The 18,019-nt window shown below is 40.5% G+C and overlaps 1 protein-coding gene across 1 annotated transcript in view; it reads left to right on the forward strand.

Moving 5' to 3' along the window:
- The first annotated feature begins 238 nt into the window (after nt 1-238).
- The window catches only part of LOC120533369 (zinc finger protein 721-like), a 68,430-nt gene continuing 50,649 nt past the window's right edge, over nt 239-18,019 (forward strand). The window contains exons 1-4 of the mRNA XM_039760222.1: nt 239-452; nt 562-756; nt 7,913-8,080; nt 12,332-12,810. Of these exons, the coding sequence (XP_039616156.1) occupies nt 12,369-12,810 (442 nt within the window). The 5' untranslated portion in view covers nt 239-452; nt 562-756; nt 7,913-8,080; nt 12,332-12,368. The remainder of the gene's footprint in view (nt 453-561; nt 757-7,912; nt 8,081-12,331; nt 12,811-18,019) is intronic.

An 18,019-nucleotide genomic window follows, 5' to 3' on the forward strand; every position in this document is an offset into this window, starting at 1 on the left:
TCTGGTAAATATGAAAGAAGACGATCCGCTGTGGCGACCCCTAACGGGAGCAGCCGAAAGAAGAAATCCTATTAAAGTGGCGAACTGACAGCGAAGCTCCGGTTCGAACGTGTGAATACGAGGCGGACGAATGCGCGTGCACGTCAGGGCTGAACGAATTTGGCGGGTAGTATGACATTCGAAACGGAGCATGCGCCATACTGAAACGCGGAAGAGCACGCGAGTATCTCCGTATTGCCGTGTCTCTTTCAAGCGGGCATTTGTTCTCATTGGGTTATTAGGTAACTGAGGAGGTGATTTGGCTCGTGTATTATTTGAGCGAATCTTTCGCAAAGATATCCCGTGAGACTCCAGCTCGTGCTTCCCCGCCGGTGTACGGTGAGTGTCATAACTGTGCAGTGTGGCAGGAGTGCGAGCAGCTTTAAAGAATCACATCACACATAAAGCCAAGGGTAAGTGCTCAGAGTGCTGCCTCTTCACTTCATGACTGTGATGTTTTACATACTCTCCTGTGAGATGTCAACAGCGTTGATTCATTTTGCCTTTTTATTTGCTGCTAAGGCTGAAATCTTCCCATCACGTCGTACTGCGTGACGTCATTAAAAGCGCCGGAACTGCAGTCGGCGTGATCCTCGTCGAGATTTTCAGTTGTGGAAGTTGTGGACAACAAACTGGAATCTGTGAACGGGACTGTAAAAACCTGACGTTGAGTGAGTCGGCTTTAAAACGTATAATAACATCCCATACAGGCAGAAGGTAAGTGATCGGAGTTCAAGGCCGTCACGCTATGGAAGTAGTCCTTTAGATTTGCTCCAGTCACAGAGCACGCTGGCTTGAATCGCTGCTAAGGGCACATCTGTCTCGTCCTACACTGCTTTTTGTCTTGTCGAATTTGCTCCCTGAATACTCCAGAGGGTTTGCTATCTCTGCTTCGAAGCAACGGTTAATATTCACTATTTGCCGTATGTTCCTGTAGAGATTATTGTCCTTGTGGAATCCCAGAACTCGGTGGGTGATCCGGTCCTGCTGTTTGTACATTAACTGTGGTCTGGTTATGTATCTTTAATGAAAACACTTTGTCTGCGGCTCACTTCATGTGACGTTGTTGCGTTCCATTACTACTTTAAAGCGCTGATTAATGGTCATTATCGTATGTTCAGGGCATGACATCTTATTATATCACCTCAGCGATGTACTTTGGTTAGTTCTTTTCTTTATTTATAGGATAGTCCCAGGTAAAAGTTTATAAATGTGCACTGTACCTTTTCATTGTTTTCTTAATGACACACACTAATCACTTTCTAAACTTTTTTAAAGGGCATCAAGTATTGCCAGAGGTCACCAAATTCTTGAATGCTTTCCAGTACTGGATGAGAGAAAACTTTTTGCAACTAAATAGTGGCAACATAGAAGCCATTGTTGTAGGTATTCCATGCCAGATTTAAAAAATAAATAAATAAAACTGGGTACACATTACTGTAAATGGCCAGATGAATCCATCATTCGTCTTCGTTACTAAGGTAGGTGTTTAGCTTGGTACCACCTTCAAACTTTGATAGGGATGATCCATGTAAAATGCTGAGAAGTTAGTCCATACTTTTATATTGCCCCACCTGATATACTAAAGAGCATCTAGTAGTTGCAGGTTGTGCATAATACTGCTTTACTAATACACAAAAGTATTCCCTTATAACACCTGTTCTTTACTTTGTTTGCCTATAAAGGAGTAGATCTCATATAAGAGTCTGCACATTGTTTACTGGCAGTCACGTGTTTGGGATTAATTTATTCCATCCACTTCTGCTATCCTCTAATTCTCTGATCATCCTGTGGAAAGCTTTCTGCAATGTGTGATGGAGCCTTTGGTTTCATTGTCCCGCACCTACAGAACAAATTGACACAGTTTGTTTGGGCCTTGTGTGTTTTGAGTGTTTCTGAGTTTTAATATACAATTCTTATTTTAGTGTTTTATGTCTCTCTATTATAATAAAAAATCCTGGAGAGAAACAGTAGGGCGACGATACGTGATCTTCATGTTAAGATCACGGAAGACACTTAAAAGACCCACGAAGCTAAAGAGATTGGCCACAGAGCGTCTCGCGGGGACCTTAAACATGAGACTTTGTGCCAAGTGATTGACCCAGGACCATCTCGTGATGACGTAGAACATGAGATTCTTGCAAGATACACCCTACTTACAAATAAATAAGAGCAAGGACAGCCAGCAACACACTCGGTCGTGTTTTGGTTTTGAGCACACACACGTTATAAATGAAACATAGACAACTAAGCGAAGAAGAAAGCAGCGTAGAGAAAAGAGATGCAAAAGCGTTGGAGAGGCAAAAAAGGAAAAGAATAATCTAGGTGCAAATTCAGAAAATAAAGAATGTAATTATCAACCCGGAACAAGTGGTATTGAAAAAAAAGAATGTCCAATCCGGATGTTGGCACTATACACACGCAGAGCAAGTTCGAGATTATGAAAGCAGTGAGATTTGAAAGGCTCAAAAAAAAAGTTGCTGCGATACACATGTGGAGAAAGTTAAAGAATATGAAAGTAGGAAAATAAAGTATAATAAAAAAAAAAAGAAAGTAAAGATCACAGGAGTTCAAACAAACAGAAATTACTCGAAAAAGGAAAAATAATCACCATGGACCAGATGTCATTTAAAAAAAAAAAAGCGGGATAAAGCAAGGTCAGAAATAAAAGACAGAATAGAAAACAAAGTAAAACGTCATAAAAAGGTTAAAAAACAAGGGGCCAAACACATGCAGAGCAGGTTATAGATGATGAAAAGTGGTATTTAAAAGATTTAAAAAAAAAAACATAGGCGCAAAACAGATACAGAATATGAAAGCAGAAAAAACAACAGTGTCAAAACAAAGAAAATAAACATCACATTAGCAAAAAGAAAGAGAAATTATTACTCAGAGAAATAACGAAAAGGCGAATAGAGATTGAATATACAGTGGTGTGAAAAACTATTTGCCCCCTTCCTGATTTCTTATTCTTTTGCATGTTTGTCACACAAAATGTTTCTGATCATCAAACACATTTAACCATTAGTCAAATATAACACAAGTAAACACAAAATGCAGTTTTTAAATGATGGTTTTATTATTTAGGGAGAAAAAAAAATCCAAACCCACATGGTCCTGTGTGAAAAAGTAATTGCCCCCTGAACCTAATAACTGGTTGGGCCACCCTTAGCAGCAATAACTGCAATCAAGCGTTTGCGATAACTTGCAATGAGTCTTTTACAGCGCTCCGGAGGAATTTTGGCCCACTCATCTTTGCAGAATTGTTGTAATTCAGCTTTATTTGAGGGTTTTCTAGAGTGAACTGCCTTTTTAAGGTCATGCCATAGCATCTCAATTGGATTCAGGTCAGGACTTTGACTAGGCCACTCCAAAGTCTTCATTTTGTTTTTCTTCAGCCATTCAGAGGTGGATTTGCTGGTGTGTTTTGGGTCATTGTCCTGTTGCAGCACCCAAGATCGCTTCAGCTTGAGTTGACGAACAGATGGCCGGACATTCTCCTTCAGGATTTTTTGGTAGACAGTAGAATTCATGGTTCCATCTATCACAGCAAGCCTTCCAGGTTCTGAAGCAGCAAAACAACCCCAGACCATCACACTACCACCACCAGATTTTACTGTTGGTATGATGTTCTTTTTCTGAAATGCTGTGTTTCTTTTTACGCCAGATGTAACGGGACATTTGCCTTCCAAAAAGTTCAACTTTTGTCTCATCAGTCCACAAGGTATTTTCCCAAAAGTCTTGGCAATCATTGAGATGTTTCTTAGCAAAATTGAGACGAGCCCTAATGTTCTTTTTGCTTAACAGTGGTTTGTCTTGGAAATCTTGCAGGCCGTTTTGCCCAAATCTGCCATGCAGGCCTGCAGTTTTTAGCCCTGGGGTCTTTGTGACCTCTCGGATGAGTCTACGGAAATTGAACTCAGGTGTGATACACCACAGTTAGGTTATTACTTTAACAAGGGGCAATTACTTTTTCACACAGGGCCATGTAGGTTTGGATTTTTTTACTCACTAAATAATAAAACCATCATTTAAAACTGCATTTTGTGTTTACTTGTGTTATATTTGACTAATGGTTTAATGTGTTTGATGATCAGAAACATTTTGTGTGACAAACATGCAAAAGAATAAGAAATCAGGAAGGGGGCAAATAGTTTTTCACACCACTGTATGTATATATAGATAGATAGATAGAAGATAGATAGATAGATATTTTTATCTATCTATCTATCTATCTATCTATCTATCTATCTATCTAACAAACTAACAGCTTTGCGCGTAGTATCCCATTTTTACCGGCCGGCGATTCAAAGATGGTGCCGAAGCTTAGTGCAGTCTCGGGTGTCTGGGAAAGCAGAAAGACAGCTACAGGGGAATCTTTGTTGGTGTGGTAGTGGATGTGCACCGTAGCTTTTTCTTTTTTTTTTGTCTTAGTAACCTCAAGATAAGGTTGACTTGTTTAAATGTTATTTAGTGTTTTTAAATGTGTTTATTTTGCTGTTGGATATTTTTTGTTTTTGCTCGAGGTGTTGTTATTTCCCCCTGATGGACCGAAATGGTGTCTTCCTGTGTGTAGGCAAGTTGACCAGGGGAATTAATGCGCCTTTAGAAGTACTGTACTGTTGCCTCCGCTACAGGGGAGGGGGGCGTTTGGACGATCGTTCGGAGAGATTTGTGTGAGGTGCCTGAGCAGTAGGTTGATGTTAAGGAGTGGCTTGAGCAGCTTTTTTTTCCCCTCAGAGGAGTTTTATTCATGACATTGGATGAAACAGGGCCCATTTTTGTTTTTTTTAAGGTTGTTGATATTCCTACCTGAACTGAAAGTGACTGAGTAAACATCATGGTAAGAGCCTCGGTGTTGTTTTACGCATTGCATTTACGCATATGCTTTTGTAGACGACTTTTGACCATATGTATACCTAAAACTATCCGATTTATATAACCTAGCCATATGCACATTTCTACGTAACTTAGCCTTTAAAAGTCTCAATCACATCATGGATATGTGTATATGAATGCACTTCAAATGCCGGCCTGAAACGCCCATATATGCACAGCATTGTTTACTTCTCCTCAACATTGGAGGACCGGGAAGGGTGTAAGGTTCCAGCGCCTGAGCGGGTAGCCGCTATGACCCGGCACATGTAATGACACGATAACGTTACAGTGACTAGTACAGGCCATATAAAAACACTGAGGGTTAAAGCCAGCCACCACGTCATGTCTGCCAAAGGTACTCAAAATAACCAAATCACGTTGACACATTTGTCAGTCGCATCTTGGAATGGCAGATGAATTGGGCATTACATTAGGAGAACTGGACACTGCAGCAAATTGCTGTTTATGTTGGGAAAAGCATTTCTTTCTTTTTTCTTAAATATATGTACATATATATCCACACCATACATTGTAGTGCCTCTCTGGACGGTTAATGACATTCAGCACAGCAGGGATGACAGAGTGAAGTTTAGCTGAGATATTCCTGATCTGTCGGTTAGCCCTCTAAAACGTATCAACCAGTAGTTGATATTCCGTGCAAATGTGTTACCTTGACCCTCTTAAAAGAGAAGTAAAATACAGTCTATACATCATATTCATCACTTGTGATGCGTAATATATTTGTCACGTCAATGCACATTGTAATGATGGCTCGGTGATTTGAATTATTATGCATGCGAGTCAACATTTAACCGGTTTGCCTGCCTTTCTCCACTTAACAGTGTCGTCCGTTCCAGCTTTCTCCAGAAGATTTGTCATTAATATACACCAGCCCCGCTAATAGAAAATTTTGGGCCCCTGACTATAGCCGAGCACCTGGGCTCCATACTGCGATAAGTTTGCCTCCCCAAGCCGATCGAGTGACGTACCTATGCTACACTTAAGCTTAACGACAATCACATTGAAATGTGAAAACGGAATTCAATGTATGTAATATCATATCGCATGTCGTGTTTCGTGATGTTTGGAAGGACTGGTAGCTCCGAATTAAAATTACTAACACAGTCCACGTATCTGTATGTGTATCTCATAGTATGATATCAACGATCACAGTGCCCACGTTTGCGCCATACATGGTCTTGACGTGAATCCCCTCATCTTCCAGATGATGTGACAGATCCTTTGAATATTTTGCATCTAAATTTAAACAAGAGGCTGAGATCTCCTCTTATGCTCCTAAAGTTTAAAATTGGACAAAAAAGGCGTCATACGTTGTTTAGGCTTTCAAAACGCCCGGACAATTCTAAAATTAAGGAATCCATCATGCTGTGAAACGTGCCTCTTCTGAATTTTTACTTCTGGATCTTGGGATTCCTGATCATCTGCTTCAAATCCGTCGGACTCAATAAGACGTCTTGCTGTTTTGTAACGCCGACCTGATTTGAACACTGTGGCGATTTCCATTTCATCTGCTGCTGCTTTAGCCTCTCGCAACAGAGCCTTCCAACTGCTCCGGGCCCCTGACAGCTGTTATGGATTCCATCCCTCTGGCGGCGGCTCTGTATACACTTTTCCCCCCAGTCAAGTTTTCTTGTATGTAAACGTCTATGCTCGGAAGCATGTGTGTCTGTCCAGCCCGGAACTGAGACTTGCAGTCATGATAACGGCTCCACCTTCGAGGATATGTAAGCAAGTCCAGCACATGAGCAAAACAAAACCTTCCAAGAAAGAGACACTCGCTTAGCTGCTAACGTCAGCAAAACGGTATCCCTTTTACTTAGATAGATAGATAGATAGATACTTTATTAATCCCAAGGGGAAATTCACATAATCCAGCAGCAGTATACTGATACAAAGAAACAATATTAAATTAAATAGTAATAAAAATGAAAAAAATGAAAAAATAAAATTAATGTTAGCATTTACTCCGCCGGGTGGAATTGAAGAGTCGAATAGTGTGGGGGAGGAACGATCTCCTCAATCTGTCAGTGAAGTCTGTCACTGAAGCTACTCCTCTGTCTGGAGATGACACTGTTCAGTGGATGCAGTGGATTTTCCTCCCGCCGCTTAATCACAAGCGAGGCGAGTACCTCGGTAGCACGAAAGCTCCTAGGAGAGAGATGCCCAGAGCAGTTCCTTTCAATTACCTGACATCTCTATATTTCAATTTTTTTCTGACGATCTTAATAGTTTCTAGGACCGGGCTTTTTACAGCATTGGCTTACACAGCCATATTTTATAAATCCCAGTGTTTGCCTGGGAAGTTGCTTACACACTTTTTAAGCTTCTTTGTGTGCGTATGTCAGCTTTATAAATAAGGTCTCTGGATAAAAACACAAACTAAATGTGCGAGAATGTCCGGGTAAGTTAAATGCCTTCCTGCACAAGTAATTTTTTTTTTTTATTTTAAAAAACGAGTTGAGTCAGCCGATCTCTTTAATTCTAGGGAGGTCATTCCAAAGTCTTGGCACTCTAGATCTGAAGGCTGTGTTACCCATAGAGCAGCGGCTAGTTTGGGACACAACGCGATTGCCAGGATCAGGAGACCTTCGTGGGTGACCAGGCACAGCATGATGGAGGAGGTTACTAATGTGTTTTGGTGCAAGGCGGGCCATTTGAAGCCTTCTAGGTTGGTAGCCGAATTCTGTATTCAATCCCGTAAAGCACAGGGATCCCGACTTAAAGCGGAGCAGGACGGGTGCTGCGTGCTCGCTGGTCCGGGTCTGTCTAAAGATTCTTGGAACCAAATGGAGCTGGGATTAAAAATCAGCGGGGGCACCTGCCAGTTGGGAAGACTGTTTTTATTGCTTGGGTGTATTTTGTATTTTTGCTGCTATTTTGTAATTTTATTTAGTTGTGATTATCCTTTTGCTTTTTAATTATCGTTTACTATGTCTTTTTTAGTAATGTTATTATTTTTGTTTTGTTTCCCCAGCCTACCATGTATTCTAGCTGTGGAGCGTGGAGTTTGGAACAACCAGATCACCTAATCTGCAGATGCACCGCCGATGGGACAAGTACCTAAGACTCTCCTGTACTGTACAAGCAAGCTTTGCTTCCCAGTGAAACTCCTAGGGCACTGCAGAATTCTCGTACTTTTTTAGTAAGTTGCTGTTTTATTTATTTCTTGGGGTTTTCCTCTCTTATTGTTAAAGGCTCCTTCTAGCTTCAAGTTAAAAGTTCTCCAAGTTTTAGTCATGGGTTTCCTCCAATTAATCTAAAAAGTGTAGCCTTCTGCTCTTTGAGTAAGTTAGCCTTGTCCAAAGTTGTTTTTTTTTTCTCGCCGCCTTTGTTCGTTCTTGTGGTAAAGATTTTAATATCTCTCTCTATTATAATAAAAAGTCCTGGGAAGAGAGCCGCGAGATGAGACTGTGCCAAGAGATTTAACTATGCCCGGGGCCGGAAATAAAAGACAAAGAGTAGATGACAAAGTATAAGGTCGTAAGGGATTCAAAAATGTTGGTGCGATACACATGCAGAGCAGGATAGAGATAATGGAAGTATGAAAATTCGAAAGTCTCAAAAAAATGATACTAAAGATCGCATTAGTGCTAACAAAAGGAAATTATTACTCGGTGAAATAATGAAACAGCGAAAAGAGATCGAATATATTGTTCGGATTTAAACTTTAAGTCAGAGACTTGTAGATCATCTAATGCATGTTGCCATCAGGGAAAAGTTAGTGTTTCTTTCCAATTAAGAGGCATATCTGTGAGAATTAAAAGATCTGTTGTTTGGTGAAAGTGAAATCCCGCGAGAGAAAATTTCAAGCCCCGCGAGACAAGACTTTATGCAAAGAAATTTGGAAAAGTCCTGCCCACATCTAAAACATTTACAACCGCGCACATGGTTCAATCATTTCTCATTTGTGTGAATGCTATTGTCAGACACAGTTTGTGTAGAGAGAAAGAAATGCTATTCACTCATGGGCAGTTATGCGTTGCGTTGTCACGATGTAATTCCAAACATGGAATCAAAATTCAATGCGATATTGAAGAAAAGGTAAAAGCGAAAAGTGATTGAATATATGGACATAGGTGATATGACAAAAGTATGTAGATGGCTTTAAACTTTAAGTCAGAGACTTGTAGATCGTCTAATTTGTGTTGGCATCAGGGAAAAGTAGTGTTTCTTCCCAATGAAGAGGCGTATTTGCAAGAATTAAAAGATTTGTTGTTTGGTGAAAGTGATGTCCACATATACGAGCAGCAGAGACGTGAAGCTGCTGGTGCATAGCATAGGCAGGAGGGTTGGCGAGCAAAGCGAGCAGGGGGCAAAGCCCCCTAGTCTTATGAAAGAAAGAAACATCCCCTAATAGGACAAGTCAGTGATCAGGCAGGAGAAAAACTCTTCATGGCATCTTTTAATTACTCCTCGGCCAAATGCCTTAGAGGGTTCATTCATCAAAAGCAGTCCATTACAGCCTGGTCAGAGAAACAAAGAATTGAAGGTCAGTTTATAAACTACTGAATTTATGTACAGTGTTAATCGATGCTTATATTTATTCTGGTTGGTTTACACTCAAAAGACTTGTATACAATTAAAGTCTATTGTATTATATTCTGATTCTTCTTATACCTTTGAGTTGAGTTACCACCGTTGAAATTTCTGTGCATGCAACAACTGTCCATTCTGGTTCTTTACAGGATATCTGCTGATTTCTTAGTCATCATTCAGTACATTTGTCCTGTATTTGATTTCCTGTTATGACCACAAAGGTTTCTGACATTTATTATCCCTTTATGCTGTTTCTATAAAATGAAAGCTATGTTACCCTAAAATTATTCTTCCACATTCTTTAAGTTATTTGAGTTATTCTGATAAGTAAGAGTGGTTGAAGGGTCACTGTTCTTTTTATGCAAGCATCTTTGAATTTTATTGTTGTTAACTGTCTTGTCGGTAAGTTGTTTCATTATTCTCTGCTCCTAGCTTTTTAGACTGTATGACGTCGTCGTAGTACTCTTAAACTGTGTGAACGATAGGGGGCGCTCTCGCTCCCTTGAACCCCTGTCCACGACTCCAGACACCAGGTAAAAGTCCAAATGTTGACTTTATTTTTCTTCCACAGTGCACAAAGCACACTCTCCACCACAATACTCCTATAAATCAACAATTCTCAAATAAACCAATCCTCCAGCTCCCAGACGCGTTGCCACCCTTCCACCCAGCTCAGCTCGTTGTCTGTGAGTTCCCATAGTCCTTTTATACTCCCTGACCCGGAGGTGTTTCTGCCCAACAGTCCACAAGTCCTTATTCCTTCCGGGTCAGGGTAAATAGTCCTTTTCTTCAACCCGGAAGTCCGTCGCTCTTCCTATGACGAACCTCCGGGTCACAGGGCACAAAGAAGCCCTCGATCCTCCCTGCAGCTCCTCCTGTGGCCCCACGGCATCCAGCAGGGCTTTGCATAAAACTCCATTGTCCATGATGCCCTGCTGGTCTTCTGGGACCTCCACGCTGCAAGGAGGGCTCCACCTGGCGGCTCGGGTATTGGCCGGGATAAATGGCCGGCCATCCTTCACAACTGTTAATTCTATTCTGTGGGTTGTTTTCTCCAAGTTACCACCAGTCATTTCACTTAAAACTGTAGCCGCCCAAACAGTTTTTGTGTTGAACTCATCATTTAAATAAAGGTTGCTGTCAGTTTAGTGAAGTTCCCATCTGATTGGAATAACCGACCAAGTAGTGTGGTAGACATTAAGACTTTAGGGACTTTCAAAACTCAACTTGATGTTATTTCTGAAGAATTAAGTGGATAGGACTGGCGAGCTTTGTTGGGCTGAATGGCCTGTTCTCATCTAGATTGTTCTAATTACTTAAGAAGGGAGAAGGCAGACTCCGGTTAAGAAATGTAACACAGTGGCAGCAAAACCCAAAAGGTCCTGAGCACGCAACTGTTTCAATATGAAAAATGTCTCTTGTTGATTTCTGATTAGATGTGTGAGATTAAAATCCAGTTTCTCTTGATGCCTTTTGTTGTTCTATTTGCTGCTTTAGATGTTATTGTACTGTTAATTTGTTTTACCCTGTAATGTAATCTTTACCCTGTAAAGCACCTTGCCATGGTGTTTGCTGTTAATGATGCTGTTTAAAATACGAATTGACACCTGGTAAATTTCCTTAATATAATAGGAAATGTGGAAAAATGTATTTGGTTAACTGATTATCAGTCTTCTCATCTTTAATGATATTAATTAATGAACAAATTTGGTAAGACTCCTACTTTACTTTACCTTTGTCTGTTTAAGGAGGTGTTCTCCAGTCATTAGGCTAATATAACTTGTTTTAAAAAGCAGACTAATACAATTTGTTGATAAACATAAGGATTATATAAAACTTACTGTATGTACAGTGACACACAATAAATTTTAGAACACCTCAGTAAAAAAACGTAATCATTTGAAGTGCAACAAATGACCCAAAATTGTGAAAAAGGTTTTAATTTAAAGTTTAGGTTAGCAAAAGCTGCAAAAAAAGGGAAATTTCAAAATATTACAAATGGGCCTTCATCAGGGAACAGCTAATAGGTTGCACCCTACAGATGTTCTGCAACAATTCAAGTAAATGAAACCTTGAAAATTGATGCAAACAATTTGCACAGGTGTCCTAACTTCTGTTGATTACTTAAAAATAAAACAAAACAAAAAAAAAAAAAAACCTGTCCGTCTCTCTTAAAGCAGAGTTGGAACAGATTTGGTCATTCATTGCATTTCAGCTGAGGGGTTCTAAAACGTTTGAGTGTTAGTGTATAAGACAGGACAAACGAGACAGACCAGCGTATAAGACCGAAGAGACTGGCTGTTTACCGAACTCTTTAGAGGTCTGGTTTAACTTGGCACCAATTAAATACAGGGTGATTCAAAAAGATTCATCCAATTTCAAAGTGCCATTTACAACCGTGAGTCACCTAGGAATCAATCTCATACCAATTTTAAGAGGTGGGTCACAGAGTTTCTGACTGTCACCACTCCCAACAACACTGGATGATCTCTCATTGAAAGAGCCATGAGTCCAGCGACACCCGACATTCTCAATCGAGTATGGGATGAATTTGACTATCGCGTTGATGTTGTCTGTATAGCTGGAGGAGGTCATAGCCAGTCAAAGTCATAATCCCCCTCCAATAACTTTTTTAGCTTAAATCTCCCATTATGCCAATCCAAGACACATGCAAATTCAGTTCCAAGGGTTACTCATAGGACCAAATCAGCAGGCCAAGATTCGTTAAAATCTGTAACAGTGATGCTCAAAAGTGTGAGGATTTGATATCGAATTACCGTTAGATAAGAGATTCCATAAAAGGAAATTCGATTGTCTTTAGGTCTGAGTGATGTGGTTCTGCTTGTTCTTTCAACAGCAAGGAAGAGGCAGCTGCCATTTACTGTAACCTCTAAATGGATATAAAACAGGAGATATGTGAGACTGACATCAATACCATGGAGATCCTGACTGTAAGCATTAAAGATGAGGACTGTCAATGGGAGTCTGTCCACCCAAAACAGAACAGTCTCTGCATTAATAACGATTATGAAGTGGTGACTGTGGGTATTAAAGAAGAGGCGGAGGAGAGCTCTGTCAATACCGAAACTAGCAAATGTAAAATTATAGAAAGCGTCGAGGAAGATGAACTTCGGTCATCGTCGACTCTTCATTATTACTCTCGAGATGAAGCAGTGACCGGGATAGTGTCTTCTCAAAATGTATGTCCTTCATCTCTGAAGCCACCTATCACAGGAAGTCCTGAATCATTACATTCTGACACCAAGAGGACGGAGGAAATTTCATCGACTAGAACTCGGGACAGTGAAGCATCGCCTTCAAAGCAGTCTGGAGAAAGTAAGTGGAAAATTAAAATATTTTATTGTAAGTCTTAGGGGTCGGGGTTATAGGCCTGTTAGAGAGATCACTTGTGTGTGTGTGTTTTAATCTGAAAATGGGAAAAGCAGTGAGTTTTAATTTTTTCATGGTGATCGTTTCCCATTTCTTCATTGTGTAAGCACAGGTTTCTATTGTGATCGATGACTTGTGTGGCATGAATTCCATCAGTAGCATATCCTTGTATCTCTAAAAGCTTTTGCCATGGCTTTTTTGGTTGGCTGCTGCACACAGAATTTCTCTTAGGGATCATATGCATGAATGTTATGGAATCTTTTGTTTGGTTTCAAGGATTTTCTCCAATCTTAATTTTTCTGAAAAAGGCATTGTGTGTCACCAGACTGTTCATGGATGGTTGGGAGACTTGCTCTCGGTGGATGTTTTAGCCCCATTTTTTATTCATGGCTGTGTTCTTAGACCAGATTGTGAGTGAGCCCACTCCCTTGGGTGAGAAGCAACCCCACACATGAATGGTCTCAGGAGGCTTTACTGTTGGCTTGACACAGGACTGGTCCCATTCTTTATTCATGGATCGGGATCAGGGCACTACTTGTGCAGAGCTTAGTAAGGAATGGCAGCAGGCAGGTGGGAGTGCATCTGCATGCACAGTGAGGTGAAGACTTTTGGAGGATGGCCTGGTGGGTGTCAAGAAGGGCAGCAAAGAAGCCAAGAAAAACATCAGGGACAGGCTGATATTCTGCAAAAGGTCCAGGGGTTGAACTACTGAGGACTGCTGGGGTCAAGTCATTTTTTCTGATGAATCCCCTTTCTGATTGTTTAGGGCATCCGGAGAAGAAAAGGTGAGCGGCGCTACCATCAGTCCTGTGTCATGCCAACAGTAAAGCACCCTGAGACCATTCACGTGTGGGCTGCTTCTCAGCCAAGGCAGTGGGCTCACTCACTATGTGGCCTAAGAACACAGCCATTAATAAAGAATGGGACCAAAACATCCACCGAGAGCAAGTCTCCCAACCTTCCAAGAACAGTTTGGTGACGCACAAGACCTTTTCCAGCATGATGGATCACCGGGCCATAAGGCAAAAGTGAGAACTAAGTGGCTCAGGGAACAAAACATCGAAATTTGGGGTCCATGGCCAGGAAACTCCCCACTTAGAACTTGTGGTCAATCCTCAAGGGGCGGGTGGACCACCAAAAACCCACCAATTCTGACAAACTCCAAGCATTGATTATGCAAAAGTGGGCTGCCATCAGTCAGGATTTGGCCCAGAAGTTGATTGACAGCCTTCCAGGGTGAATTGCAGGGGTCTTGAAAAAGAAAGAAGGGCCAACACTGCAAATATGGACTCTGTGCATAAGCTTGATGTAATTGTCAATGAAAGCCTTTAAAACTTATGAAATGCTTGTAATTCTACTTCAGTGTACCATAGACACATCTGACAAAAAGATCTAAAAACACTGAAGCAGCACACTTTGTGGAAACCAACACTTGTGTCATCCTCAAAGCTTTTGGCCACGACTGTACTCTGACATGGGACTGTGAGTGTGAGGAGGCGATGGGCTGAACCCTAGCATTTTGAGAAAGCTGAATTTTTTTTTCTCCTTGTGTAAAAGCCATGTCCACACTGTGGTACCATGAGGAGTACGGTAGACCTGCCCTTTTCACATTCACTTACACCCCTGAACATTCCAGGATAGCAGTGTAAGGTAGAGTCCTGTGGGGGTGTAGTTGTCAAGAACTGCATCCTACACGTACCGACATCTTTTAAACTGCACCTGAACCGCTGCGCCCAAACAAGGGTTAAAGGGAAACAAAACCGACCCACTGATTTAAGAACCGCAACCCAAACTGCAATCGCAGGCATTCATGATTAGGAATGAGTGCTAGTGCCCAATATCACGCATTTGTAATGCCTAGTGGTAGGGATTGGGGATGTACTTCATATATGCATTTCTTTTTAGTTATGCTTTGCTTTATATTTTTTCCAGTTTAATGAATTATAGTTTAGCATACTTAGTTTACATTAGTATATTCCAAGCCTTTGAAAAAGCAAAAGCAGAACACTGCAATTTGTTATGATACTTCTGTTTGTCTGTCTATTATATAGTGTCTTTCTATCTCTTTCTCTTCATTATATAGTGTCTTTCTCTTCATTATATAGTGCCTTTTTCTCTGTCTCTCTGTCTTCATTATATAGTGCCTTTCTGTCTCTCTCTCTCATTCTTTTTCTCTCTCTCTCTCTCTCTCTGTATCTATATTAGTACAATTTTGACATGAACAGCCACTTACTCCTCAATCCTTTTCACCTAATTCCTCAAAAACAATATTAAGGCTGCCATGCGAGATGGTCACTCATTCCATGTGTCTGTAGTTTCCCGTGGGTGTGAAATGTACCCTTAACAAGTTTCTATTTGCGACTTGGTTTTCTTGTTGACTATTTGAAATCAAATCAAAATCAAATTTAAAACCACAAGCAGAACCCAGTGTACTAATTCCCTTTGTAGTTCTAATCAATTATGTCAATTATTTAAGGTGTGATATAGAAGTCCAACCATTAAAGGTGCTCTTCCATATTGCCAGGGTGGATGTTTAGGAGTCTCATTATACCAGTCTTACACACAGTCCTGTCCAACTTCCATCCACGGACATGTTGCTACGATGTTTGGATGTGTCAAATACCATTGCATTGTTATCAACTGCTATTTTTCTGAAGCATTAAGTTCAAGAAAAGTTTTCCAGGACATACCCATATTGATTTTTCTGAATGTTTTACTTGAACGCAGTCAACTTGGGTGTGATGTAATTCCAAGCTCCAACATCTGACTTCTGAGGTAAATGGATTGCAGTCCCAAATGATCAGCCAGTCTCAGCCAACTTGCTTCTACTGTTTTAACTTTAAATAAAGAATTCTGTCATTTTGCCGTGGACTTATTGCTACGATGTTTGGATGCACAAAATACATACTATGTTTAGGATGGAAAATAAAAATGAAAGATTCATACAAGAAAAGTAAGACTTGCTTTTTGAGAAACAAGGGACCATGTAGGATACAGGAACAATCATTTTAAAAATGCCTGGACATTCCCACAGTGTATTAAGCTGGTCTGCAAATAAGACTCAGAATGATTATATTCACATTTGAGAGGTGTGCTGGTCAAACCCTGATGCAGTTTCTTGTTTGTTTATAACCCTGTGTAGGTATCTAAACATGGAAAACACTTCAGCAGGCTGCATCAGTTAGATAGATAGATAGATAGATAGATGGGATTAATAAAGTATCTATCTATCTATCTATCTAAGTTAGAAGGGTGCTTTCTGAAAATCTAATTAATGCAAAGCCAAAGATGCAAACTATTTTTTTTTTCTTCTATTGTTGAAGGTCTGCTCTCACCAAGTGGTGTCATCTGAACCACACATTTTGATTTTGTTACACTCTACACCTATAGAGGCACCCCTATGCAAAATTTTGAGCCTGTTAGGTGGTTTAGTTCTTGAGATGTGGTCTTGTGTTAAATTTGACACCCCTCTCCTCTCAAAAAATTGTCTCTCTCTTGGAAAGTATTGCTCTTACATCAAATTTAGGTACTTACCTTGACAGAAACAGCAGGTACGGTATTGTCCGTGAATGTGGGTAGTGGTGCAAAAGGGGTGTCGGTGAACGAGGCTGAACATCTGCAAAGGGTGCAATGTGGATGAAGGTTATGGGTGAGCATGCAGGGCTTGAGAGGCCTATTGAACTATGTGCATGTCTTTGGAAGGAGTTGTCAGAATCTAAGTGTTACTCGCTGACCTACAGATATGAAGAATAAGGTTAGGTGCCACCTGGAGAGAGTGTGTTCAGGAGATGGATCCATTTTTTATGCATGGGCTATATGAGTTGTGATTGGATGATTGTATGCAGTGTGATGGCGAAGCGAGTCACAAGGTAGGCATGAGAAGGAGAGATTTGACAAGGATTTGCTTGCAGTAATCCTGCGAAAGTATCTAATGGTGCTATGGTGGCTAAAGAGGGGAGTGTTCATTCTAGAACTGAGCAGGTATGTCCGTTTCTGGCAGAATGACCATTGTGCCCTGTAGTGTTTACGTTGGAGTTCCTCCAATTAATGTGTTTAACTGAAGGAGAAGTGATGGTTTTGAAAGGTGCTGGATGAATTCAACTCCTCTGCTAGTAACTTTCTGTAAACTCCATGGGGTGGGGGAGAAGAAACTACAGTGTCTGCAGGTGAAGTCCTCTGAACTATTGATGAAGTGGGGGCAGAACCGAGTGGTGATCTCATGTGCTTAACTAATTGTCATGGGGAGCTATTTGTCATTGTCATCTGTACTTTTCATCACATGACTGATTTCTCTTTGTCCTAAGTAGCTTTTGGGAGTGGAGAGAGAGAGAGGTTTTTGTCATTCATAATCCTCTTCATGAATTGCACCTTATTTTTGATTGTGCCAGTGCACATTAACTGATTTTTTTTTTATTGACTATTGTACTGTTATAATTTGGCACATTTTGAATAAATATTTTTTATACTTTTTCCATAATATTGGTCTGTGTCTCCCAGTCATCTCTTTCTAGTCATGGACTCCAGATGCCCAGAGTCCAAGAACATGCCAAGATGCCATGGCACAGGAGCGTCACACTACACGGTACCAATGTGAGGTTTCACATTCATTCTCTGATTGTAACAAACATATCTATCCAAGCATCCATTCATTTTCTGTCTGATGTATGCATTTTCAGAATCAAGGACCACAATAGCACATGCAGAACAGTGGGATATTGGAGGAAACTGTTTACCAGCAGTTCTAACAACAGTTGTAGCAAGTAAAAATCGAGGCAAATTCCAAACAAAGTAGTTGTTTGCCTTGTCTGCACCAGCAGTGGAATGAGCTGCTCCATTAGTCTATACCAAAATAAAATTATTATGTTTCAATACATAGATACAGAACATAAATCTCCCTATTAAAATGATGTGTGCGGTGTTAACAGAAATCTATATTCTTCTAGAAATGCAGCTTGGGCAAAACCACATACTTCATTGATGAATATGCAGATGTTAAGTTTATGTCATTTGTTTGCTGTTTGAAAACATACTAATGTAGTATAAACACATGTCATATTTGAATGGTCAAGATTAATTTGCATTAGGTTAAAACAGCCCGATTCAATTTGTAATTCTGTATTTGTTCATAACTCAATAACAGCAATCAATCATTCAT

Source organism: Polypterus senegalus, chromosome 8, assembly GCF_016835505.1.
Source record: "Polypterus senegalus isolate Bchr_013 chromosome 8, ASM1683550v1, whole genome shotgun sequence".
Classification (NCBI taxonomy): Eukaryota; Metazoa; Chordata; class Cladistia; order Polypteriformes; family Polypteridae; genus Polypterus; species Polypterus senegalus.